Source organism: Electrophorus electricus, chromosome 8 (genome assembly GCF_041902795.1).
Source record: "Electrophorus electricus isolate QZ-2024a chromosome 8, ASM4190279v1, whole genome shotgun sequence".
Taxonomy (NCBI): Eukaryota; Metazoa; Chordata; class Actinopteri; order Gymnotiformes; family Gymnotidae; genus Electrophorus; species Electrophorus electricus.
This window is the reverse complement of record NC_137504.1, coordinates 420,001-447,671: the sequence shown is the minus strand read 5'-3', so window position 1 is coordinate 447,671 and position 27,671 is coordinate 420,001. Positions and strand designations below refer to the sequence as shown.

The window sequence follows — 27,671 nt, the reverse complement described above, 5'->3', positions numbered from 1 at the left end:
GTGCAGATAAGATGAATAATGTGCGCTACAGCAGGGAAGTCGCGTGTTCCTGGTGGGCTCATGTCCAGGCGAGTGCAAAAGCACGTATGTCCAATTTCTGCAACCTCGGTTGAACTTTAAAAAGAGTTCTTAAGCAGACTTTAGACGTAAGATAATACGCTGTTGGAAGGCATCTGAGATGCGTATATCACATTCCTCTCTGCGGACGTTCGTGCCATCTCTTAACACAGGCAACACGAGCGAATACCCACTGTGCATGTGGGTGTGCCGTACTGCACTATGTCACGCCCTATTTAATCACACGATATTTAACTTTACACTATAATTTCGCTGTATTTAATCACAACTTATTTGATAATGCGTAGATCAAACGCCTGCAGGATAAAGCCTTGTAAAGAAACAAGATCTGTTATATTTTGCTCGCAGAAACCGCGAGAGCGGAAAAACATGAAAAAAAGAAAAGAAAAAAAACCCAAAACACACAACAAAAAAAAAACATTGTTACATTTTTACGTGTCCGTATGACACGCGCAGCCGAAGCGTGCGCCACCGTTTACTCCCAGTGTAACTCCTGGGATTTTGATCCAGAGCCGAGTTGGGAATCGCCTTCCCACCGAAGCAGTGCTATTTTCCAATCCCAGGCAAAAACTCCGCATGGACAAACAGTAGTAATGCAACAGAGTACGAATGTGCTTAAATACTCTATGTGCTGTAATTACCTCATCATGCATTATAACGTGACAAGTACAGGCGAGGGCCACTGTACTTGTTTGCTGTTTGCCACGTGTTGTGTCTTTTCTAGGCATTATAGCAGAACTCAACTATCTGACAGACGAGGGCGCGGCTGTGATGGCTCGCGAAGATAGAGCTATGACATAGGATGTATGACCTACATTTTCTACCTCAGATCAAACTTCATAGAACATCTCAACATACCCGAAGCCCAAATTATGAATTAACCTAGCGCGGTCACTTGAATCCGGGTCTTCCTTCTACGTTCATTCCACTGCACATGCAGAAACTAAACTACCGGCCCCACTAAGCATCGCGCGTGACTTGGGTTATACCTTCTTTCCGGTTAAATAACCAAAAATGTAAGATTTCAGATAGACTGTTAGACGGTCCAAAATGCGCCATATTTAAATAGTTTATATTAAAATCCGACACTCTCCATTGGCATTCAAAATTAATAATAATAATAATAATGATAATAATATAAGTATTATTCTTATTCGTATTCTTCTTCTTATTATTATTATATACCAATTTACACCAATTTACAATAAAACTATCATTAAAACTGGTAATTAAAACTATCGTTCAAAAAGGGTTGATTCTTCTTTCTTAACGGTTATTATTAAATTATTACCTTCTTAATTATCATATGAATTGTCTATACTCATGTCCTACGGTCAGGAGGTCATTGATACCTTTTATTTAAGTGTTATTTTAAGGTGTTTATGACGTCATTAAATGTATTAAGTAATCCAGACACCATTCATAACCCTTTAATGAGGGTGAGAGCCATGTATGAAAGGGTGAGGGTAAAGTTATCTCTGAACTCTGAGATTGTAACATTTGACTAAATATGTATAAATGCAAAATATTTTTAATTATGCTATAATATATTTTATAGATATTTTCATAGCGTTGTCCTGCATAATATGAATTCGGTATAACCAAAATTCCTCCAATTTTAAAACTATTTAAAAGCCTAAAAATCGTATAATTTGATTTGAAACGAAGTAGAATTAAATGATTGGATGACTTTAATTCATTACTCTGTGGTCTGAAAGTCAAAGGGAACGGGACCGGGTTGTGTTTAAAAATCAGAGATAATGAGACAAGTCATATTACCATTAGCCCTAGTCCGGGCGACACTTCGGTGTTTATGACTGCATTTATCCGCCGCCGGTTCAAAGCCGACGCCCCACCCGGAGACAGGCGGGGAAGAAGTGTGACCTCTCAGCCTCTCACAGGCGCTTGGAAATTATAGACCAATAAATACTTTTTAATAATTGTATTATTAAATATCATTAAACAATTGTAGTAATAATAGTAATAATAATGGTGTTGTTTGTCCTTATTGAATTAAATTATGAAACGACTGCTTTAGAGCCACAGATAGATTAGAAAATATTGAAAAATTAAAAATATGTCTTGGCTGAAAAGAACGACAATCACACAAGTATCAGACAAAACTCCATCACAAAAAAAAAAAAAAAAGCACGACGTTTTGGTACCGTTTCCTTTTTGTCGAGCCATTCGATAACGGCGCACGGTGCAGTGTCTTAAAAAGTAGCCCCGATTATGCAGCACTGACTGTCAATTATGACTAATTATAATAAACTAGTAATGACCAGCTAGAACAATTTTAAACAACACAAACCAGATGAACTGAACTCGACCTATCCGAAAAATTCTTAAACCTAAACATTTGGATCCGGTTTGCGGCCTGAATGAAATCTTGTCTGCATCTTGTATACAGCTCAGCCCTCACCGTGTGAGTAAGCATGTATTTAATGTGTTTTCACGAATAAACAATCATTTCAGTTATGTATGTAATGATTAGGTAGCTTTTTGCGTCTTCTGGATACATCCCGTGGGCCCCCAGAAACCGTGCTCCAGAAGAACTGCCCCGGGGGACTCTTACAAGAAAATCTTCTCCGTTTTGTGGCATTCTTTTAAACGCCATGGGACGGTTGGATAGGGCGCCCAAGACTCTGTAAGCCCGTCTTCAATGCAAATTGTCCTGTAAAGCAGCGTGTGAGGGGAGGGAGATCAGGTCATAAAACCGACGTCAGCAGCGCGCAGCACCCGAACAGGGAGTGAGAGGTGCAGGCTGTGCTGCCACTGACCAGAAACGTCCGCTCGAGGAAACTTACAGGGGAACCTGCGGCTCGCGTGACAGCGTCATATCTTGGTGCGCGTTATGCACTGGAGTCTTTAGGCGGAAAGATGTACGTGAGTTACCTTTTGGAGAAGGACAGCAGCATGTACCCGAACTCCGTGAGACATCCCAGCCTAAATCTGAACCATCAAAACTTTGTTCCTGCTCCTCCGCAATATTCGGATTTCACCGGATACCATCACGTGCCTGGAATTAGCAATGACCCGCACCACAGTCAGACGGGCTCGTGGAACGCCGCTTACCCTGCTCCACGGGAGGAATGGCCGCCTTACGGCCCGGGAACGGGGCCATCTCCCGCTAATCCCGGGCAGATATCTTTCACGCCCCCGGACTTTTCGCCCGTACAGCCACCTGGTCTTCTTCCGCCGTCAATCAACTCATCAGTCGGCCAACTTTCCCCAGACTCCCAGCGCAGGAACCCGTACGACTGGATGCGTCGGAGCGCGCCACCGTCCAACTCAGGTACACTCTTAACCTTTGAACTTTACACCCGTCCAGTGAGATAATCTCTATAGTCTGACAACGGCAGAGCTGGATATGCTTATTGAATTGTTATGCTAAATTCATTGTTAAATTATTGTGCTACGGTTTGCTACCTATAAATAGTGTAGAGTAAGTGCATGCGTTTTTTTCAGATTTTTATTATCCCTTTATACTCATGAAGTATAAAATCAAACTGTTATTGAAATTGTAATTGAAATTTGACATCTGTCTGTAATATTTGTGGAATATTTTTCACTGCATAATTATCTTGAAACAGTCGCACTTTTACTGCTAAAAACGGTTTAAATTGTAGCTGTTGTGATGGAGCTGCATTCTGAGGTCTGAGGTCAGGTCATATGCACAAGCGATTTACTGGTACTAGTTATACAAACTATATCCATTAAAACCACGTTACTCCAACAAACGTCAGGCTTGAAGCCTAATTTAATTAATTCATGGTTTTAATGGCGAAATATGTATTTTTATTACTTACAAAATCTGTTATATTTACACCAGTAACTATTTTTTGACCTGGGTTACAATAAGTCCAAACCCCAGAGAGTATCGGTCTGTAGTTCCGAGACACAGTGGAAGTGACCTGATCGGGTTTGTTATGTTAATGCGCATTTTGTTGCAATCGCACGCGCCTGTCTGCCTTTGATGACGTTCTTTGTTCGTTTCATGTTTGAAGGCGACAAGTCGAAAGTCGTTTACTTTGATGTCGTCGTACCCGCGACTCTGTGTCTGACCTCAGACAGTAGTGTGTGTGTGTGTGTGTGTGTGTGTGTGTGTGTGTGTGTGTGTGTATGCGCGCGCGCGCGTGTGTGTGGGGGGGTGCTTTTCCTTATGTATAATGTTGCAGGCATATGTATTAATTTATTTTTGACATTTTACTACAGAGAGAAATATGAACTCAGGATTTAATAGAAAAATTATAGAACAGAAAATATAAACCAAGTAACTGATAAAAGTGCCTGTTAATTAAAGAAAATGGCCAGACACTACACCAGACACTAATTAATTACTCATTAATGAATGATTATGCCTTTTTGGAGGATGTTTCATGTTTAAAGTTTATTTTTAAGTGAACACATTTGCTGTCCACTGTGTACTGTCCTCCCCACGTCTAGGTCTGCCTGCCCGTCTTCCATAAATGTGTTTAAATGTCTGTCAAGTGTTGATTTATGTAATACTGGCAAACAGCATGATTGGGATTGTTGGCATTACCGCTCTTAATGTGTTTAAGAGTTCAGCTGGGCCATTTCTACCCAGCTCCAACATCCCGGCTAACGCCATTATCTTGTTGTCCCAGCCAGAGAATTTTATGGTCTGTGTTACAGATTAACTTCAGACTAGGGCCTTTCTGTTTTGACATATCGTGGCACAAACCGAGGGATCGTCTGAACATCTCGTTAGTTTCCACTGCGAAGTCTGGAATCTCTACAGGTCTGTGGCCCTGGTGGACAAGTGCAATAGAGCAGCTAATAACATTAAATCAACACAAAGTAGTAAAGCTCCCAGGAATTCACACACTGCAGCGTTGGAGACGCTACCACAAGCACAGGACAAGATGGAGAACCTCACGTAGAACAGAAGCCCCATGGCATCGACAGATGTCTCCAATATTCTGTGGCCTACCGCATTTACACCATGTCATATTATTATGGCACAAACTCTCCATACCCTCTACACACTCCATGTAGTGCAGCTTCACAACAGGGTTCGCTTGCAGAAACTGTTAAAGACAGGCCATTATGGATGGTACCTGGCTGAATGAACGTTAACTGGAGAGATGTGTGAGGAGTGTTGGTCAGGGGAGCGGAGGAGAGCCGTGCCATGGCCCACATGTCTGGCCCAGACCAGCCTCCCCCTCGCTGTAATCGTTAACCTGGTTGCTGCTGCAACACTTAAGACCCATGTTGGCTGCTAAGAGCGTAAATGGAGTTTGATACACAGAGCCAAATGAGAGGTTGTGCAAGGCAGGTCAGGCTGCTCGTGTGTGTGTGTGTGTGTGTGTGTGTGTGTGTGCTCTTAATTACAGCTTTGATAAATGGAGCAAAAAGCCACGTTGGTGTTTTAAGTATATTTCAACAACAAGTAAAGTAAGTCTTATCTGCACCTAATGCAAATGACAACACAGCCCAAATGAGCATTTGAATAGCAAACAAGAAAAGTGCAAAGCATGTGAGGATAAAACATCTCACTTAAAGTTTAAGAAAGCCCAAATTATTCACCTCTACTGACCCCAGACTGCATTATTTTAAAGCCGAACCTAAAGTGTTTCTTCTGTCCTGTTCACCATTGTCCCATCAGGAGGAAAGACCAGAACCAAGGACAAGTACCGGGTGGTGTACACTGACCACCAGCGTCTGGAGCTGGAGAAGGAGTTCCACTACAGCCGTTACATCACCATCAGGAGGAAAGCAGAGCTGGCCACAGCTCTGAGCCTCTCCGAGAGACAGGCCAGTCCCAGCCCTGCTCCTACGTCACATCAGCCAGAAAGGGGGAATGAACCAAATTAAAGAAATCGAACAAAACAAACATGTCAGGAAAATCTTTAGTGGGTTTTTTCCCTAAAGCCTGCTGACACACAGCATTCATATATGATTCATTATAAATATCTGTTAATACGAAGAGGTTGACCAATTTTCACTGATGTAGTCTGCTGAAATGGCCACACACTTGACTGAGACTGCGTTAGATTGTTAAGTAACCTATACCTCGTTAACGTGGTTTCTGACACTGAGTGAGGTATGAGGGGATAAACGTATTTCTCAAAGCAACATTAGATTAAAAACAGTAGCAGCAACCATCTTCAGGATGTAATTCTGTCAGTTCTATAGAAAACAAGGATGTCATTCAGGACCACAGTCCCAGCGAGCTCATTTGATTCAGCCCATTTAGAGTTGTGTGTGGTGATGTCAGCATGCAGTTTGCTTCATCCCATCCAACTCATAGAACACGTTTCCCATTACCCATCACTTACGTTAGACTTCAGAAAATAAAGTGCAACAAAGAAGCAGAATTTATTATCTACATTTGATGTAAGAGAAAAATAGTGTAATTCTGTAAATATGACATATGTCATGCTTTTCTACATGCGTTTACTGCAGGTGAAGATCTGGTTCCAGAACCGCAGAGCCAAAGAGAGGAAGCTCAATAAGAAGAAGATGCAACAGCCTCAGGCGACATCCACGACCACGCCCACTCCTCCTAGCTCTGCCCTCCCCAACACTGCTGCCATGGTGACAAGCAGCAGTGTTGGCTTAGTATCGTCCTCCATGCCCATGACCATCAAAGAGGAGTACTGAGACAAGTGTGAGCCTTAATGTCTGACTGAGACAAGTGTGAGCCTTAATGTCTGTCTGAGACAAGTGTGAGCCTTAATGTCTGACTGAGACAAGTGTGAGCCTTAATGTCTGACTGAGACAATGTGAGCCTTAATGTCTGAGACAAGTGTGAGCCTTAATATCTGACTGAGACAAGTGTGAGCCTTAATGTCTGACCGAGACAAGTGTGAGCCTTAATGTCTGACTGAGACAAGTGTGAGCCTTAATGTCTGAGACAAGTGTGAGCTTTAATGTCTGACTGAGACAAGTGTGAGGCTTAATATCTGACTGAGACAAGTGTGAGCCTTTATGTCTGACCGAGACAAGTGTGAGCCTTAATGTCTGACTGAGACAATTGTGAGCCTTAATGTCTGAGACAAGTGTGAGCCTTAATGTCTGAGACAAGTGTGAGCCTTAATGTCTGACTGAGACAAGTGTGAGGCTTAATATCTGACTGAGACAAGTGTAAGCCTTAATGTCTGACTGAGACAAGTGTGAGGCTTAATATCTGACTGAGACAAGTGTGAGCCTTAATGTCTGACTGAGACAAGTGTGAGCCTTAATGTCTGACTGAGACAAGTGTGAGCCTTAATATCTGACCGAGACAAGTGTGAGCCTTAATGTCTGACTGAGACAAGTGTGAGCCTTAATGTCTGAGTGAGAACCTTTCAGCCACCTGATGGTGAACTCCAGAGACCCCTGGCCACCAAAACCCTCAGCAGAAGAACATTTATGCTTCAGTAGAAAGAAAATATATTGCAACACTTTACTGTTGCATTCTGCGCTTTTCTGGAGAAAAAAAAAACTGTAAAAACCATTAAGGAAAATCTTTAAGAAAAAAGACAGAAGTTGCTGAATGTCACTTTGGCTATATGTTGTTTGTCATTTTTGTTTGTGTTTGTTTTTATTGTTAATATTACTTTTGTGCCTCTAATTCCAAGGACTGATATTGTTTGTAAATGATTTTGATTCAGATTTTGAAATCTAATACCTGTATATTTTCAATATAATTTGTATTAAAAGCATTGTTGTGAACTAAGTCAGTGTTGTTTGTTTTTCATGAACCAAAGTTCATTTTACAAAATTTGATTATCTGCAGCTGTTTCTCTTTGAAGGAAATTTTGTCGATTCACATTTGCAGCTCATTGCTGAATCTACAATTACTCAAAAAGGAAATTATGTGTACATATTAACTCACTACATGGGCTTTTATGGTCAGCCATATATAAAGATAACTATGTTTGTAATATGTCTTGTAGACAGAGGTATACATAGTGTGTAGAAAAGGTGGCTTGCATGCAGTGTTCTGCAGAGATATTTCAGGATAATGGGTGCAGATCTTTAACATGGAAAAGTCCAGCAGACTTGCTTTGCAGGGCTGCTACTATAACACACGTTTCAACTTCATGAAGGACTTGATGATTAGTTTATGAATCAAGGCACATGTAGAAGAAGTGGGAGACACAATAAAATTTATAGTACAGCAGACACACTAAACTGTACAGTGGAGGAGACAGGCTAAACTTTACAGTACAGCAGAAACAATAAACTGTACAGTGGAGGAGACAGGCTAAACTTTACGGTACAGCAGAGACAATAAACTGTACAGTGGAGGAGACAGGCTAAACTTTACGGTACAGCAGAGACAATAAACTGTACAGTGGAGGAGACAGGCTAAACTTTACGGTACAGCAGAGACAATAAACTGTACAGTGGAGGAGACAGGCTAAACTTTACGGTACAGCAGAGACAATAAACTGTACAGTGGAGGAGACAGGCTAAACTTTACGGTACAGCAGAAACAATAAACTGTACAGTGGAGGAGACAGGCTAAACTTTACAGTACAGCAGAAACAATAAACTGTACAGTGGAGGAGACAGGCTAAACTTTATGGTACAGCAGACATGCTAAACTGTGCAGTGCAGGGTTTTTCCAGCACTGGAAAACACTGCTGCAGTCTGTGAGTAAGTAGAAGTGAGTGAGTAAGCAGAAACTCCAGTGCAGGTCAGTGCAGGTCAGTGCAGGTCAGTGCATGGTGCAGGTCAGGCTGAACCTCAGCACCTTTGCATGGTGTAACATCATGGATTCACAGCCATTAACAAGGTTTACATGTGGGTCCCAGCACATGTGCTGAGGGGGGCCGCGGGAGAGAGACGCAGCGTAGCAGGGCCCTGTTTACCCAGCGCGTTAGCAGAGGCTGGGTGTGGCGTCCAAAGGGCAGGGGGATCTGTGCTGGTGAGCAAACATGACACAAGGGCCCATCTGCCTGGGCAGAGCCCACACTACTGCGAAACAGTGCCACGCTCACCACGGCACAGCCACTAACAGCATCCGCAGTGAGGCTTTAATATGTGAAAACGTGAGTTTAAACAGAGAGGTAGCAAACCCTGCAGTCATGCCAGCAGTAGAATTGGCTCCTTCACCATGGAGTTTGGCAGGAGCAATACTTCTAGGAACTCACACTTCCTGTGCCCTGCCACATCATGTCTGGATACCCGTAAATCATAAATGACAACGCTGCTTACCTTTGTTCACTGGCTCTCAATCCATGTCCTCATCATGGGGTGGGGGGTTCCTGACCTCATGACTTCACTGGTACTTTCATGCTGTTTTGACCATTTCCTCATGTGCAAAAGTCATGAAATATAGATCTCATTGGGTTTCTGTTTAACTGATCTTACTCAAATCTTACTTAATTATCCTTATTCAAAATTTTATGATACAAATGCATAATATTGTCATTTGCTTAATATAGTAGTATTTTATTCCATTAACAAAAGCTTTGCCCAGTTTTTATCAACAATGAAATATCGCATAGTTATTTATCATAATACTCTCTGAAAGCATTAATATTTCAAAACAATAGTTTTTTTTGTTTGTTTTTTTTAATGCAAGCACATTTTATTTTTAACCGGTTTTAGCGTCCTATTTTTGGTAAACATGGGATTAATAGTTAAAACAACAGGAGAGTTGCTCCTTTTCCCAGGGGGCTGTAAAGTTTATTAGAGCACATGTCATAAACATATCATCTCCACAGCAACACAAACACGCTGGGTGAAAGTAAGATAAATGTTCTACATGGATGGATTTGCAAAGAGAACATTTGCTATAGCAGCACATCAATGTCTCAGCATTTAACCCTTTAAACAGCAGAAACGTCAGGCCTGTATTAACGAGTCAGATGTCATCACCAACATTCATGTGTCTTCATCCAGTGCAGTGATTTTCAGACTGAATAAATGGTTCTTATCAAATGACTATTTTTAGAAAGATGAATACCATTGAACTTTTATGTGATAATTTTAAAACTGTCATCTACACAAGTTATCTGTGAACAGATAATTAACTATAAAATTCTGCAAATACAATCAGCGCACATGCGGCACTTAAAGCCCAGCATCCGGCCGCTGGATGTACTTACACCACAGTGTTTATGGAGCAGTTTTACCATAAACTTTCATTTACAAGATACTTACTGCCCCTAATATCCTCTATATTGGTGAGATTTATTCTGAATAAACACTAAAGTTGTAAAGCAATTGCAATCAGAATGTGTTCAGTGCTGTAACAGTGTGGAAATAACAGACGTGTTGAAGTGCTCACAGTGGGCAGTTTTTTAATGGAGACTACTGGTATTTCCTTCCAGAACTACAGACATACCAGTACAGCCTGGGTCACGTCTAATACCACTTAGACACGGTGACTTCAGGGAATGTACAACACTTTTTGAAGACCTACGCAAAAGCCAATTAATATAACCTGGTAATATATCAGTAAATGATAATAGCAGTAACCTTGTTACTGAAAAGACACAGCAAAACACACCTGTTTACAGCATAAATCCCTACAAATGTCACATGACTCCACTACACCAAAGTTGTGTATTTGCTAATCTAAATAAAGATTTTTATTTTTTTTTTTACATCTGTGGCCTTTTTGTTTGTTTTTGGTACTTGGTAGAAAATGAAGACATTTTGCTAATCAAGAAATGATCAACAAAATAACAATTTCTCTTTTGATATTTCAATTTGAGCAATGTAGGCCCAGCAAAATGCAAAATAAATAAATAAAGTAAATAAATAAAAATAACAATAAAAATAATAATAATGTCACCAAATCTAATTTTGGTATTTCCATCTCACCTTAAACTAATAAAATTTTGAAAAATAAAATTTAGTAATTTCCATATCACCTAAAAATTAATAATATTTTGAAAAATGAAATGCATTTCCATTTATTTTAGTTCTTTCCATTTTACCTTAAAACTAAGAACATTTTCAGAAGTAAATAATTATGACAATATAGTCATAATTACGAAAACAAACCCTACTAATTCCGATGTATTTATTTTGTTCTTTGTTATTTGGGCAACGTGATAACAGTGAACAATACTAACAGATGTAATATGTTACTTTCAATTATTTTAAAATATTAATCTGGACAGTTTTATGTTAAAAAATTAGAGCAACTAAGGAAAGAAAACTATTTTACAATGAATTTGGCTACACATTTCAAAGCACTCACTGTACAAATAGTCATCTCCACTGAAAAGTCTGAGTGTCTGTAACCATGAAGAGTCTGACTCTGGTGTACGTTCCATAGCAGCCTACCGTGATTCACACATCGCAGTGACTCTGGGGGACTGGTGCCTCGTCACGCACCTTACAGGCTCTTCATGTGGAGTTTTCTGTCTTCTTTGTCATTTTCTCTCTTTTCCTGTGTTTGCATTGCTATTATTCTTAGATTATCTGTTTACAGCCTGTAAAACCTGATGCAACATGCTCAGGGCTGTTTGTGGGATATAATATATATTACTATATAATATATGTTATATATTACTATATATAATGTTTGTGGTACTATAGTATTGTTTCAGGATGGGTAGTATTATAGTATTGTTTCATGATGGATAGTATTGTAGTATTGTTTTATGATGTGTAGTATTGTATAAGCATTTCAAGTACATCTCTGGTGATTTGTTTCATGATGGATAGTACTGTAGTATTGTAGCATTGTATCTTGATGGGTAGTACTGTCGTATTGTTTCATGATGGATAGTATTGTAGTATTGCAGTATTGTATCTTGATGGGTAGTATTTCAAGCATTTCAAGTACATCTCTATTGATTTGGCTGGTGCTTTTAATTTTCAACTCAAAAATTGCACATTTGTTCCCATAGTATTGGACTTCACATTGCACTTTATTGCCTCATTAATGCATTATTTAATTCTGGAAGCTTGAACAGAATAAACATGGTACACATGTGGTCTGTAGCATAAACCTCCCCGTTATCTCATTAACTCATATTGTAGTTGTCCACCATCCTTATCTTACAAAAAACAACTCACAGCAGTTCTGTCTGTGTGCCGCTTCTCTTTAAAACAGCAGGAAATCATTTGTGTGTCTTACTCATTATCTGTCCTTTCATTTCAGACATGAGTTTGCTAAGATTTGTGTTTGATGTCTAATCTCCTCTCTTTTGCTAAAGGAGATGTGGCCTAGAGTTGAGAACTTTTGAGGAGTAATTTAATAAGATGGTGGAAATAAAGTGGAATATCTGCATAAACATTTTTTTGCGAACAATTGTCTCCATTAACATGAAACTGTGAAAAGGACTTTGGTAGCACTTCTGTGTAGAACCTTGGTTTAAGATGTTGGGCACTGTGTACTTCTGTAAATGTGCAATCCAACTGTGTTATCTACCATACAGAAAACCATGTTTACTGTTTTCATGATGCCAGGTTAAATGACTTTTTATTTAGAACGAGCGAAGAGTAGCAAGGCCGTTTAGAACGTGGTGTTCATGAGAATGAACAGACCATCCTATCAGTCAGTCCAAGTCCACTTCCAAGAGCTGTAATTGAAGAACAGTGTACTGCCTTGTGTGTGTGACTCAGGGATACCCTGAACACTGGTGTAATGGAACTGAATTTAAGCAGATCTGAAGTGTAAAGTGTATTGTTTCTCAGCACTCGCTGAACCTGTGGCGAGCGCGATGACCCAGGGCAGAGAGCGTAGCGCGTGCTCTGCTCCTCCTCAAACAGGGAGACTTTTGGACGCTTTGAATAGCCTTGCCCTTCACTCGAGTAATTAACCTTTGCCTTTGTTGATAATTTTAAGAATTTCAACACAACATGGCCCAGTGTCAGTATGCCAATCTGAGTTCATGTTTAGTAAGAAGCATATTTCATGTCTTGAACAGGACACTGTGAATGATTTACCGACAGGGCACCTTCTGTTTCCTGTAAAATCACATGGAATTTTAAATTTTAAAAAAATTCTCAAAAGCACGAGATTTATAAAACATCTTGGATGCTCTTGTCTCAAATTCAACATGTTTTTCTTCAGATTTAAAATATGCTAAAAGATAAACAATTTTTTTATTGTCTTTGTTCGTTATTGAACAGCAAGGTGCATTGTGTTGCTGGATGTACGTCCGCTGTGCGGCTGGACAGTAACTGACCCAAGGACAAAGACTCCAAAGCAAGAACACCGTAACCAAAGCGGAACGGGGCTGATGGGACTGGCCTTGTTCTGAGCACAGAGACGGAGAAGCAGAAGTGCAAATGCCGGCCACCTTTAAAACACACGTTCACATTCTCCTGTTGTGAATGTATGAGTGGGTGAAGCTGACAGTACATCCATGAACAGCGGCCCTCTGCAGACAGAAACTACGGTGTTTACTTATCGTTTATTTACTGGTCTATTACATTTCTTTGTTGTTGTACAATGACGATAAAGATTTTCTAAAACATTTTCTGTATAGATCTAGACAAACCCCAAAGCAGGAAGTTCCTGTTCGCAGCACTGGAAGCCCAGTCCCCGTGACCAGACTTCTGCTTTACTGTTCAAAATCTGTAAACAGTAATCAGTTACGTACAAGAGGCAAATGTGAGCTGAAGTCTGAATAAAAGACAGATATGCATATTAATCTGAGAAATGTGTACAGCAATTTCTTATGGTATGAAAAAAGAAGGTATAAGGAGAGAGATGATTTGAAGTAAATGTGGTTGTCTGGATCTTCTGTCTGTTCAATGATTAACTAAAGCAAAGCAATAAACGTGTAGATCATGGAAAGGTTGATCATGGCAGGGTTGTAAAGATTTGGTCATTTTATTGTCATGTGCAGGGTCTCACCTTGACACAATTTGCAAGTTATTCTTCACGCCAGCTCCTTTGACCATGGCTCTTTAAGGGGGTAAGTGACAGACTCCACTCACATACCATGTGTACTTTTTTATATTGCATTTGTCTGTATTTTATAGTTTTTTGGTAAAACTATTTACTTGAACTTTAGTAAGTTGAATTAAAATTTTAAGAGAATCCATAATTTGTGTTTAATTTTTAATATGTCTTCACCTGTATTCACATTCTAGAAGTCTGTAATAAACACGACTTTAAGGAAAAGCCAGTGGCAGAAAGCATGCGTGTTAGATTCAGTAGCCTCAGTTCACGCCATCTGCGTTTGTCTCTGTGCAGGCCACACTGGGAAAAGGCTGCAGGGGCAGGCAGGTTCTGACTACATGATCACAGCTCACAGTCAAAGTGAGCAACAGAGGCACTCTGACAGGACAAGAACAGCAGAGGGTCCGAATTTACTGTGTGTTTACATGTTTACTGTGTGTTTACATGTTTACATGTTTACTGTGTGTTAACATATATTAGGTACACTAACAGTTTTATGATTTCTACAAAGCTATAAATATTTAGGCTATTGGATTTCTTACACTACAAGCATGGTTTCATGTCATTATTGATTATTGATTATTGCTTACACACTTTATTATGCTGCTTAAGCATTTTCTGAAAAATTATTTCAAGCTTCTGAGAGACTGTTTGTGTCTCCTGTCGTTCTGTTGTCCCGCTGTCCTGTCATTGTGTCATCCTGGTTCCTGAGACGGCGTTGACGTTGGCAGGGTGGAAACCAAAGGCTTGCAGTACTCTGGGTGAAAACAGTATTTAAAAACAAAAAACCAAAAATGATACACAAAAACAGGTTACTGCACAAAAAAACAAAACTACATTTCTGTGGAATTTGGTCTGCAGTAGATCTGGTCTGTGGTAGCAGGAGGATCTTTGCTGGTAGTGTTTTTGTTTTGTTTGTTTGGTATTTGCACAATGGGTTGCACTGAGTTTTTTGAAATTGTACTTTATTAAAAATAATTTTGCTGTAAATGTTTTAAAGAAATACATTTAATCTAAACAAATTCAGTCACAAACTTGGAAATAACAATTTTAAGTGAAAGTTTTAGTTTTTATACATGTAATATTATTCAACAATTAAATTTTAAACAAATAATATAGACTCCAGGATGATGGAATTTCACAGCAGAATATACAAACAATTAGAAATTTCACCATAATCTGAACTTTCTGAAGGCGGATTTCCAGAGTCCAAAGGTATTCGGGTTTGTCTAATGCCGCTCATATCAATGTAGATATTCTCCTCAGTGACTGTAAGAGTAAAACACAGGTCCGCTTGTGAAGAACGAATGAGACAGTGTGAGATCTTCACCTGAAGACGTTGATCAGTGTGAGATCTTCACGTAAAGACACTGTTCAGTGCGAGATCTTCATGTAAAGACACTGTTCAGTGTGAGATCTTCACAAAGACACTGTTCAGTGTGAGATCTTCACCTGAAGACGTTGATCAGTGTGAGATCTTCACGTAAAGACACTGTTCAGTGCGAGATCTTCATGTAAAGACACTGTTCAGTGTGAGATCTTCACGTAGAGACACTGTTCAGTGTGAGATCTTCACAAAGACACTGTTCAGTGTGAGATCTTCACGTAAAGACACTGTTCAGTATGAGATCTTCACAAAGAGGGATTCTCTTACCATTAGCTTTGTTATTCTTTCTCACGGTTCCCATCAACATGGAGCACATAGCCATGGTTAGAAAAATGCCCACAGCTGTGAATGTTGGTAAATATCCTGTTGAGAAGCAGAGTTACATAGGTTAAATCAGAGTGTGAAGACCTATCATGTCTGGCCTCCAGATACCTGGATTTAGTTTCAAGTGCTCCAGGACTTGATTCTGTGAATTTGTTGTGCAGCTGAATAGAATGTAACACCTACTGTCTGCAACACTTCACAAAGCAAGTTAGAAAGAGAAAGTGAGAGCGAGAACGTGAGACAGACAGAGAGATACACAAGCACTCTGAAGCATAAATAGTCTCATCTCAGGAGTGCGCACACACACACACATACATACACCCATACTGGCACAAAAGTGAAAATTGCCGATTATATTTCAGAAATTGCGGTTGTTTTATATACTGTTTTTTTTTTTACTTGAACTACAGGGGAATAATTTGAAGACTGCTGAATTCAGATAATAATAATAATAATAATTATAATAATAATAATGAGAAGAAGAAGAAGAAGAAGAAGAAGAAGAAGAAGAAGAAGAAGAAGAAGAAGAAGAAGAAGAAGAAGAAATATTATAATAATAAAATATAATGTCAGTTCCACAGAAAAAATAAGGATGGTGTTTTTCAACAGATTAAGTTCTTCCATAATAGTCCCCAGTCATATTTGTGTCCACATGTATTATATTTGTACCATATTAGAGAATAACCTTGTCTGGATCGAAATGTTCCCATTTTTTCATAACAAAACCGGGCCAATTACATACTATTACTAGAGCACTTTACAGAAGACAGATATCCAGTAACGTTTGACAATAAATTAATACTATAAATGATCACAGATAATTGACTCAGTAAATTAAGTGCAGGCTACAGCATCAAAAGGAATTACTTTAGTGTAGAATTATTAACACCTCTAGTGCGTTATCCCACATCACTTCAGTGTTTTCAGTAGATTGTATATAGTGCCATCTACTGGACAGAACTAGAACTACATGGAAAGAGAACCCAGAACTATATTTAACCAAACGTCTGTAAAACTCACAACTACATTTCCACATAGATGCAACAGACAGGTATCCAACCGCTCACATTCCCCTAAACACTCAGATCTCACAAACATGGGAATACTTTTTTGTTTATTTAAATTTCTATTATGTGTTTATTTGTTTGTATTTAAAAGAGTTGATGAGATCCAAACAAAACATGCTTTAAAACAAACCTTTTAAAATGTAATCATATTACTATTGAGAAACCAGCTGCCATATCAACAGGTGTAGTTTGCATTTCCCCTCTGGGGTCAGTGTTCCTGTTTGAGTAGCTGTGTCTGGTGGTAGACTGACATACACTAATACACATTCATGCAAACATATTTGTAATTGTGCTGGGCTTTGTTCCAGACACTGTCCACCACCCCAGCACCTTTAGTTAAGAGGAGAGGATCTGAGCGGGTAAAACGGGACAGTTACCTCGGCACACTGGGGCAGCTCCTTGGCTTCTGCTCACAGCGTTGAATGCCACACAGACAAGATCTTCAGGTGTGTGGTCCTCAAAGTGAATGGTGTGTTTGTTTGACTGCAGCGATGCCAAGCTCTGATTGGTTCCATTCCACATCCACAGGAAATGGAGATTGTCTCCATTCCCAACACTACAGGTGACAGAGTTGTTTCCTCTTTCGGCACAGAGAGTCGTGACCCTCAGATCAGACACTGGCTCTGCAGAGAAGTAGAAGGTCAACATATCCAAACAGACAAGACAGGAGAGTAGCCAGAGAACCAGGTGGAGAACAGAAGGACAGCGTCTGGGATCAGCACTTACTCAGGAATGTGAGCTTAGTAAGCTGCATTATTTTTTGGTTTCCAGTTTGTTTCTCATATACACTCACAGAGTAATTCCCAGAGTCTTCCATTTGCCCATCGTAAATTTGAAGCGTGCCATTTTTAAACATGTTATACTTATAGTTCTGAGGGGCTATTATAGTTTGTTTTTTGCTAATTTGCCAATTGTCTCGTACCCAGCGAATGTCATCATTCTCCAGGACAGGAACGCGTCCTCTCAGCTCAATCACACACGTTTCTCCAGTTCGACACACTTTCAGCACCCTGTCCTCCATAGCTGCTGAAAGGGTAAGCCAGTCTGAAATGAGGTTATTAACTACTGACAGTTACATACAGCTTTAGCAATGGAACAACATACATGTTTTAAAACAATACCATGAGGAAAGCAGAGCTGAAAGAACAGAATCCAAAGTGAAGGCCATCTGTAAGGGGTTGGAGGGACCTGTCCCCTGATCAGACTCATTTTCTGGTCTTCCAACCCCAACCGTGCACTTGTTCTCTTCTTCTCTGCAGCAGCAACACAGTGACTAATAACACACTTCCTCTTTACAACTCAAGTGGTCAAAGAGTGAGAACTCTGACTACTCAGAATCTGGGCAGTGTTGAGCAGCTGCGGTTTTTAAACACTGCTAAATAGTTCCTGTAGAAGATATTTATTTAGGTCAGAGGAAGCTTCTAAACATCTCAACTGTGCAGAGAAAGGACAGATAACAGGCACTTCTGTAAAGACTATTAAAGCATAGCACACTATATAAATCCATTATAAAACACTAAATGCACAACAAATGAATGGATGAGAGATAAATGAATGGTTAATCTGATTAGATGTGGTTTGGTAAGTGTTCTGGTTCTGGTTCGGGTTCTGGAGTCAAGCTTCAGTCAGCTGGCATTTCAGAATGGATTATTAAAGTTTTTTCATACAGGATGATTTTAGCGAGATGGTGAACGGCGCTTTTGAATAATGAATCATAAAAATGTCTGCAGGTGAAACTGCACTGTCTGTTGGACCTCCGTGGTCTGCATAAGTACTGATCCAGGGGGATCTGAGTGTGCTAGGCACACATCAGCCTGTGACCACTCTGTTAAGGTGGTTCCTTCTCTGTAAGCTTCCTCCAATTTAACACTCCCACCACAGAGGTCAGAGGTCACGCCTGACACTGGTGTGTGAGGCTCCGGAGTCGGGTGGGGTCGGGTGGCTCTGAACCCCCGCTGCCAGGTCAGGTCAGGTCAGGTCAGGTCAGGTCAGGATGGCATTCACTTTAGATTCATGAACTGGAGCACTGATGCAGGAACTGGAGAAAGAAACAGCAGTGGAAAGACATGCAGGAAATGGCTCAGGCCTGGAAGACACAACTGCACCAAGGGGACACACCTCAGCCAGGGACACACACCTGCATCACTGGACAAGTATCCCACATTGGCCCTAATGCCTCTGTCATGTAGCCTATTAACTGACCAAAGTTGGTGAGACTTCACATAACATGAGGAAAATGAGTCTTGGCCTACATGCCTCAGTATACAATAATGAATCATGTATATTAATTTAAATATTAGCCTGGATAATTTATGACATAGTGGATGTGAATTCATCTCAACACCCACAGATGGTCTGAGAGGGATCTGACAGCTCAGTGCACACAGTTCCAACTTCTACAGAGTCACCACTGCAGTGGTCTTTATGGCACTTCAGTCACGAACACACAGCACAGACTGAAAATAACTGTGTGAGAAAACATGAAACAGCTTATATTTCTAAACATGTCATTCAGGATTGTTACTGAACTAGAATGTTCTACCATTTACAGATACAAGGGCCCTGCGATCAACATCATCAGATCAGCAGATGTGCAGGACTTTGTTCTCAGTCCACTCTTGTCCACATTTCACTTTATTCATCACACCAGAAACACCAAACCCTGAACCCTGAACACTAAGTCATTGTTTAGTTATGCTGGGAGCAAAACTGTGTGCTGTCTGCCATGTTATGTCAACCAGGCTGAGAAAGACAACTGAGCATGGCACATATACATCACTTAAACAGCACCCACACATATATGATGGGGTACATATGACAAATACGAAGGATTCCAAATGTTGACATTGGCTCTCCGCTGGGAAACTAAGACAGCTTTCACCTGCTCTTTCACCTTAATGGGCACCACCCTTCCAGATTGGCTATGTGGACACAGTGAATGAATTACCAGGTGTGTGACATTTCCTCTGTGCTCCCACCTTCAGGCAGTATATGGTAACCCAGTGTGAGGACGATGGTAGCTGCTCCACAGGCCAGAAGAAAAAGTTTGATATTCACTGCAATTTAAGCACAGCATACAGCGAAAGTGGAAATGAAATCATCACATCATCATCATGGTCGATATCATCTTCACCACATCAGAGCAGCTGTAAGACACCAAATACATTTAAATCCACTTAAACCATATGAATTGTACACCACAGAATAAGTTTGTTCTTTCAGGTTAAACAGAAGGTTGAACGTAAATCACCCAAGCCTGGATCACTGGAACCTGAAGGGAAAGACGGTGTTACTGGCCTCTCAGAGCCACGTGACCCCCAGAGCCACGTGACCGCAAGAGCTGAGTGACCACGAGAGCCACGTGACAGCCAGATGAGGCCGTTAGCTTGTGGGCAGGTAGTGGATAATTGCTCTGTGCTGTAGGGACATCAAAGTCTAATTTCAAAGTCAAATTTATTTATATAGCGCTTTTTACAACAGCTGTTGTCATAAAGCAGCTTTACAAATGTCCAAGTCCAAGCCCCCAGTGAGCAAACCACGGGTGACAGTGGTGAGGAAAAACTCCTTAGAGCACGAGGAAGAAACCTTGAGAGGAACCAAGAATCAAAGTGGGGGCCCATCCTGCTCTGGCCGACAACAGACACCATAATGATAACAATCTTCAACTCTGAAACACACACTGACTGGCTTCAGCTGTGCTGGAAGGCAGAGGGTATTCATATTACAGTACTACAGTATTTTATATATATTTATTTTTATATATTTACATTTATTTTAAATATGTAAATAAAAATTTATAAGCAAAACGTTTGAAAAGTACTGTACACGAATTCTGTTTTAATGGCATAGATATTCGCTACACTACTGATATTCAAGCAGGACTACAGATAGTAGGCTGTGAAGTTACAGCATATAAACAAAAAGACTGACCAGTTGAGTCACCTTAACCAGGTCAGTTCTGTGATCTAAAGCCCCTCCAGGAGCGTAAACTTTGTGCTGTGTGCCTCAAGGGGCTCCTGTTGACCCTGTTTAATTCCCGTTGCCCCAACCACAGCAGGCAGGTCTTCCCATGCCCATTTGTCTCTGTCTAACAGAACCCATATATGAGTCTGAGTCAGAGGGACCCAAATGAACTTTCAAACTGGTCTGTATAATGGTTTGTATAATGGTCTTTATAATGGTCTGTATAATGGTCTGTATAATGGTCTGTATAATGCTCCACCAGCACAAGAACAAAGTTTTATAGAATTGGCTACTGACATGAACAAAAACATTAAGGGATTATCTGACATCCCCTCCCACTGACCACATGGGCCTTAGCCCAAGATAAACCACCATGGAGCCCAGTGCATCACAGGCTTTTCATTGGGGTTCTCATGTAGGTACCCTCCTTCTGCAGTGTTTTGTTGGATTAATTCTACGTCACCTCCAGAAGGCTCAGCAGTGAGCTCCACCCCCAGGCCACGCTCACTCCACAGTTGGTACATCAGTGGCCTCCCCAGTAACTAAGACTGGATGGTGCCCCACTGGCACTTTCAGTGCACCCACAGTGTCGTGGGGCTCATAACAGAGCTCCTACTAAAATGTAAACTGCATACATAAGTTATAACATTCTTACAGTGAGTATGTCCTTGTAGGAATTGAGTCCCTTACCACAAAGTTGATCTTTTGGCACTGTGTTGTGTGGAGAACCGGAATCAGTTCTCCACCCTTCTCCACCTGTGCAGTTTGGCTCCAGTGGGTGGGTGCAGGCAGTTAGAGGGGTGGTGGTGTGAGCAGAGCAGGTGCAGGTGAGATTGCCAATCACATGACTCTTCAGGATGATGACATCAGCTGGGTCACTCACGTAGGCTAAGCTCTTGTTCAGTGTTCTGTTGTTCAGGAACCACATGTACGTGTGTCCGGGAGGACTGCACAGTGTTCTCCACTCCCCGGACGACAGGCACACCACATGCAGCTGGGCTTCCTTGGCTAGCTCTGGGGCAGAACGCAAAAAGCCCTTACCACTGCACAACGACAACAAAGGGTCATCTGCAACATCAAATCTAGTCAATATAAAATATTACCTATTAAAATATTCATTTATATTGATGAAATATTTAACATACATTATGATTAACGTTATATAATTAATGTTAGTATACAACAACAACATGTTATGTATTGAGTGGTGAATTAGGTGTAGGTTGTACTGAAATTCCTCATCCAAACACTTACTCCAGTAAAAGAGTGAACATAGGACTAGAAAATCCAAAAGGTCACTGGCTCACAGAGTAACATGAAGCACCGGCTTCTGAGCGGAGAAATAAGACCGACTCTTCACAAGCACTCAAACTGATCTCCTTGAGCTGGCTGGCTCACACAATGTGCTAAGGATCCTCAGAGCTGTCCTACCCCTGCCTGCTAGAGTTTTTGTTGTCATTATTATTAGTTAACTTTAATCTTGGAACATAGTATGACCATGTTCTCAACATTTTCATTTAAGGATTTATTGCATAACATTTTATCTTTTTTCTTGCAAAAATGCTATTGGCTTGTAACACTTCTGGATTACCTTCAGTCTGCAAGGTGAAGTTTAGGCTGCAGCGTAGCTGTCTTTGGGCATCCCAGGCATGCCACTCATAAGCTCCTGCGTCCTGTCTCACGCAACTACCAATCTTGCTAGTTCCGTTGTTGAAAAGCTCGATGTGATTTTGAAAACTGCCGTGGAACTGAAGGGCTTCCATTTCCACTTCAATAACCACACTGCCACGTTTCCTTAGCACAACTTTATGTGTGTTCTGGCTGTGGTAAACGCAGGAACTGCAGTGTACCCAGGTCTATGTGGGAAGTTACACTCTGACACATCCCCTATACAGTTAGAGAGGCAGTCAGTAAGAGATGCAGTATACTCTGAATGTAATTATAAACCATGCTCTAATTAAATGAAATATGATACTGACCCTTTATCATTAACTGTGACATTTTAATAAACCTAGACTACACTGGGATTGTATATGTGATTACAATATATAAAGTAAGCATTTCTTATACAATATAAATAATCTTAATATTTTTATATTATCGCAAACTACACTGTGACTAAGCAAACCAAATAGTCAAGTGAAGTGAAGTTTGGCTTATTTGTCACGTACATTATCATGCACGGTACAACTCGCAGTGAAGTGGTTGTGTGAGTGTCTGTCCAAACTGAGGAAAGAAACAAGAGTGCATAAGGAAATATATACACACAATACATGTAAAATATGTATATATACAAAAATACAAAAAATATATAACAATGTATGTGTAATATGTATATATACACAATCTACAGTGTATATATGTGTATGTACACGATGTACAATTCCAGTTTACTAATTTACAGATTTACAGTCACATGGTGGTGGTGTTCCCCACAGTTTATCAGCTGCCCTGATTCACGGCCCGAATGGCCTGTGGGAAGAAGCTCCTCTTCAGTCTCTCTGTCTTGGTCTTCAGGGAGCGAAAGCGCTTCCCTGACCTCAACAGAGAGGAGAGTCTATTGTTGGGATGGGTGGGGTCCTTCACAATCCTCCTGGCCTTGGTCTGGCACCGCTTGTAATAGATGCTCTGCAGGTCAGGAAGTTCCGTATGAGTGATGCGCTCTGCTGAACGCACCACCCTCTAGAGATGCTTGACTGTCCTGCTTGGTGCTGTTCCCAAACCAGACTGTGATGTTTCCCATGAGGATGCTCTCAATAGTGCAGGTGTAGAACTTACTAAAAGCATGAAATAAAATGAGTACAACTATAACCCAAAGGACTGATGAGTGATGAGTGAATGGATGTTTGCTTCTACATGTACTGAGGTCTGCTCACCCCGCACTGCTATGGCTGACAACACAACCAGAACCAGAGCCATTCTGGAACTGGGTCAGATTAAAGCATGAGCACGATTAGCATTCTGTCCCTGCAGAATTAAAACCGTTTGCTTGTAAAAATTATGCTTCCAAAATATTTATTGCCTGGCAGGGAACTAAAACTTTAGCCTAAACGTGTGCAGATCTGTCGTCACTGTAGTCTGAACAGGACATTGACAACACAAGAAAGGAAACACACCCTGACATGGGAAACTGTAGCTTCTAGTGAGTTAAGGTCAAAGCACTAGCCTGATTAATACTTTTATTGTTTACATTTACAGCATTTATATGACACTTTTATCCAAAGTGACAATTATATCTGAACACAACTTGAGTATTACTGATTACTAGTCTTAACCACTGAGCCATCACTGCTCCTAATAATACTTTAATGAAACATTTTTTAAGGTTTTTTTTTTTAATGAGAATTAAAGAAACACCACATGGTATGAAACTATTGTATTGCAAATGCAGGGAAATGATTTAAGCTAAGATTACTATCACGTTAGTTTAAAAGATTAATATTGTGATTTCTGTTGCACTTAAAAACAGGGTTGCCAGATAAATAAAAAGCATACATACAGGTTTTAAATGTCTTCATTGTCTCTTTCGTATTAGACTTTAATAAGTTTCCCATCCATCCCAAGCTGATAGGAGATGCACAGAACTCACCTTCTGTTGTATTCCTCTGTTCTCAGTCCTACACACTCTGAGCGAGAGTACAGTGGCATTTCTGGTTTGTACAACTTTTTTTCATTGATGACTTTGTCTGCTCATACACGTCTTTGGTGTATTTGTAGTATTACAGATTTATACTGTAGTATTTGTATTATTATATACTTATTCTAATTTTGCTTTTGGTAGGAAATTGAATTGCACATTTATCCTGAATGAAGAATGAAATGAGAAACAGTGATTAATGAAATAAAATGAGAAACAGTGAGAATTTACCTTGTTCAATGATTCGGTCTCTGTAGTTTTTATTTCCCCAGTAGTATTTTGTAGTCAACAGTGCCTGTGTTTTCTGGGTCACGTTTGCCCTCCGCCGTGCATTCAGGGTAGTTTAACACAGTGTGGAAGCTTAAGCCTGTAGCTAAACTCTGGCTGTGGGAACCTTCCTCTAAGGTGGTTTGCTCATTTTAACCTGTGACCAGAGAACAACTGTTCTAAGGCTGATGAGCTATTCTAAAAGCTATGGGGTTAAATGCATTCATAGGGTAATAACCTGTCTGTGTCGTCAGCTAGTTCACTTTTAGCAGTAAGGTTGTTATGAGCAGAGGGCTCTGTACAGAAATTTCTGAGCATGCTTTATGTTATTCAAATCTTCAATCTCCTTCTCCGTGGAGACCGTGACATCTCAAAGTGTCACAGTAGACACCGTTGTAGCAAGTTTACTACTCATTTATACAGCCCAGAGGAACGGGGAGCCATAACTGTGAACCATAACTTGTCTGGGACACTTGAAAAAACTCTTTGAAAAACTCCATGAAATAATATTACCATTACCTTAAAACTCCAATTACAAAAACAAGAAAATCTCCATTTTGAGTAAAATGTTTGTTTTTCCTCAGGACCTAGCAAAGAATTAATTCAGAAAGTTCTTACCAACCCAGAATAAATATCTGTATTAACGACAGTGTGCTGAGTTTCTTCTCATTTTCAGTTCTGGTTTGTGTTGAGCATGGTAAGTTCCAAGCTGTCCACATTCCCATGTTGAACGTAGATTCCATCACACTGCACTAATCATGCTGATATAAATCAAAGAGGGTGAAGCTAATTTGTGTGTTTTTACCTCAAGATAGACATGATGTAACCCGCTGGAATGCCAGCATGTGTTTGAAAGGTCTCGTTAGTCCAAACGTGGGCTGGCAGGACACACACCAGGAGCTCCTAGAGGCTCTTTTAACACTACAGTCTGCTTAGTCAGTCCTAAGGCCTGTTATTAGTCCCACAATGAGAGGGGGCGGGGCTTTCTAAAGGGCAGTTACGCATCACTGTCTTAGAATGAGAGGGGGCGGGGCTTTCTGAAGGGCATTCACGCATCACTGTCTTAGAATGAGAGGGGGTGGGGCTTTCTGAAGGGCATTCACGCATCACTGTCTTAGAATGAGAGGGGGCGGGGTTTTCTGAAGGGCAGTCACACATCACTGTCTTAGAATGAGAGGGGGCGGGGTTTTCTGAAGGGTAGTCACGCATCACTGTCTTAGAATGAGAGAGGGCGGGGCTTTCTCTAGGGCAGTCATGCATCACTGTCTTAGAATGAGAGGGGGCGGGGCTTTCTGAAGGGCAGTCATGCATCACTGTCTTAGAATGAGAGGGGGCGGGGCTTTCTGAAGGGCAGTCACACATCACTGTCTTAGAATGAGAGGGGGCGGGGTTTTCTGAAGGGTAGTCACGCATCACTGTCTTAGAATGAGAGAGGGCGGGGCTTTCTCTAGGGCAGTCATGCATCACTGTCTTAGAATGAGAGGGGGCGGGGCTTTCTGAAGGGCAGTCATGCATCATGTGTCCTGCTTCCTGCAGGTTTAATCAGTTTCTTCTTTTTTCAAGACCTTGTTTTGGGCAGCGGTTAAGGTACTGGGCTTGTAATCAGAAGTTTTTAGTATCTTTCATGCACACTTTTTGCAGCACTTTTCAAAACCCATCAACCAGCTGTCATCAAAGTTCTCAAATTCAATATGTGTTGATTTAATTTTATTGTTGTTTGCTCGCTTGTGCATTGACCAAAAACAATGAAGACATCTCAGTAATATTATCAATAGGCTTATGCTGTAATCTAAAGCAGAGCATGTCTAAAGCAGAGGAAATGCCCAGTACATGAGTGTCCGTGTCTCCGACCATTCACAGGACAGTAATAATGCCTATAAGTCACAGTTCAGTCCTCTTTTATTGAACAATATCTGATCACTCCAGCCACTGTGCAGGAAAGCTTTAACTGAGGACCCTCCACACAGGAAATCAAGCACTTCAGCAAGGAAATAAATGTCAAGACTGAGCTATGTAAAGATTTAGTTATGTAAAGATTTAACTATGTAAAGACTTAGCTATGTAAAGACTCACCTAGGAACCGGTTGATACAAAGAGCACCGAGATTCCTGGTGCAGATTGGCAGTGTGTAAGTGGTTTTAAGTCTGGAATCTACAGTTTAGGTGCTGTTTCAGAAAAGTGCATGGTTAGAGCTGTTTCTAGCACTAAGCTATGTGCTGATGTCCTGATGGAGGACCGTCAGTCTCTCCTGGAGAACATCCATGTTTGCCCATTGCTTTATTACAGTGTATGAGATTGTACAGTTCCAACAGCAAGCAGAAGAAGAGATCCTGAATGGAAAAGTGTAAGTTAGGGTTCCACACAACAGCCCCAAGGGACGAGGTGGTGAAACCCAGAATCCGCCTGGAAACGTCAGATCAGATGAAGTGCAGTTTGGGTAACATGCGCACTCATGCACCCTCACACACAAATACACACAAACACACACACTAACACACTGGTCAGGGCAGAGTACAGAAAGACTCCATATGTAGGCATAATATGTTGTCACTGTTGACATCACATATTGTGTTATAGTATGCTGTACAGGATATAAATTATGTGCAAACAACCATCAAGTCTGGTCAACAACAAGGAAATCACATTATTTATATGCTCATAAGTGTTTTATAAGAAGATATACAATGGAAATCACATGATTTATATATTCATAAGTGCTTTATAAGAAGATATACAATGTTTACACCTTTATTCACAAGCTTACTCCAGTTAAAACCAGACAGAAATTCTAAACCTTTTATAACCAAATAATATTGTACGTATACACCTGATTAGAAAACATGCCGCATGCCCCAACTAAAAGCATTTTACATTTTACGTTGAAAAATAGCAAAAGGTTAAGTATAAGATAAACTCTTTTGATTGGCCAAAGAGATGTCAAGAGCAAGGGCAACTGAGAGGCTGCACACCGCGAGGTTCAGTATCAAAGCAGTAGTAGCAACCCAAACTACAAAGACTAAACTACTGTAAGAAACAAATTCAGATTTTTTTCTCAGATGTAAAAAACCACCAATGCTTTATCATCAATGCTTTTGTGATCCTCTTCAGATTTCCACC

The 27,671-nt window shown here is 40.6% G+C and overlaps 2 protein-coding genes and 1 long non-coding RNA gene across 6 annotated transcripts; 2 read left to right on the top strand and 1 right to left on the bottom strand.

Moving 5' to 3' along the window:
- Window positions 1-2,958: 2,958 nt before the first annotated feature.
- Window positions 2,959-6,705, top strand: cdx1b (caudal type homeobox 1 b). The gene is made up of 3 exons (XM_027026113.1): window positions 2,959-3,373; window positions 5,708-5,856; window positions 6,508-6,705. Exons 1-3 carry the CDS (start codon window positions 2,959-2,961, stop codon window positions 6,703-6,705), a joined length of 762 nt encoding a protein of 253 aa, XP_026881914.1.
- Window positions 6,706-13,598: 6,893 nt separating this feature from the next.
- LOC145659030 (uncharacterized) lies at window positions 13,599-14,316 on the top strand. Its single transcript, XR_014125001.1, has 3 exons — window positions 13,599-13,685; window positions 13,854-13,922; window positions 14,204-14,316. It is a non-coding gene; the product is annotated as an uncharacterized LOC145659030 (long non-coding RNA).
- On the bottom strand, window positions 14,282-17,933 carry LOC113587447 (T-cell surface antigen CD2-like). Of its 4 annotated transcripts, none has more exons than XM_027026112.3 (6): window positions 17,809-17,933; window positions 17,414-17,731; window positions 17,065-17,310; window positions 15,564-15,659; window positions 15,083-15,178; window positions 14,282-14,666 (listed from the first exon to the last, which is right to left on the bottom strand). In XM_027026112.3, the coding sequence occupies exons 1-6, from the start codon at window positions 17,894-17,896 to the stop codon at window positions 14,605-14,607; spliced, it is 906 nt and encodes a 301-aa protein (XP_026881913.2). In that variant the 5' UTR covers window positions 17,897-17,933; the 3' UTR covers window positions 14,282-14,604. The 4 variants fall into 4 exon arrangements, with proteins under 4 accessions (XP_026881913.2, XP_081575870.1, XP_081575871.1 ...); XM_081719744.1 differs by having other exon boundaries at window positions 17,414-17,713; XM_081719745.1 differs by having other exon boundaries at window positions 17,414-17,710.
- Between the last annotated feature and the right edge of the window lie 9,738 nt (window positions 17,934-27,671).

Coding starts and splice junctions, on each gene's coding strand:
- cdx1b (XM_027026113.1), top strand. CDS start 2,959: ATGTACGTGAGTTACCTTTTGGAGAAGGACAGCAGCATGTACCCGAAC. Junction 3,374..5,707: donor CGCGCCACCGTCCAACTCAG/GTACACTCTTAA, acceptor TTGTCCCATCAG/GAGGAAAGACCAGAACCAAG. Junction 5,857..6,507: donor TGAGCCTCTCCGAGAGACAG/GCCAGTCCCAGC, acceptor CGTTTACTGCAG/GTGAAGATCTGGTTCCAGAA.
- LOC113587447 (XM_027026112.3), bottom strand. CDS start 17,896: ATGAGTCTGATCAGGGGACAGGTCCCTCCAACCCCTTACAGATGGCCT. Junction 17,732..17,808: donor TCAGCTCTGCTTTCCTCATG/GTATTGTTTTAA, acceptor ACCTCATTTCAG/ACTGGCTTACCCTTTCAGCA. Junction 14,667..15,082: donor TTCAGAAAGTTCAGATTATG/GTGAAATTTCTA, acceptor GTTTTCACCCAG/AGTACTGCAAGCCTTTGGTT.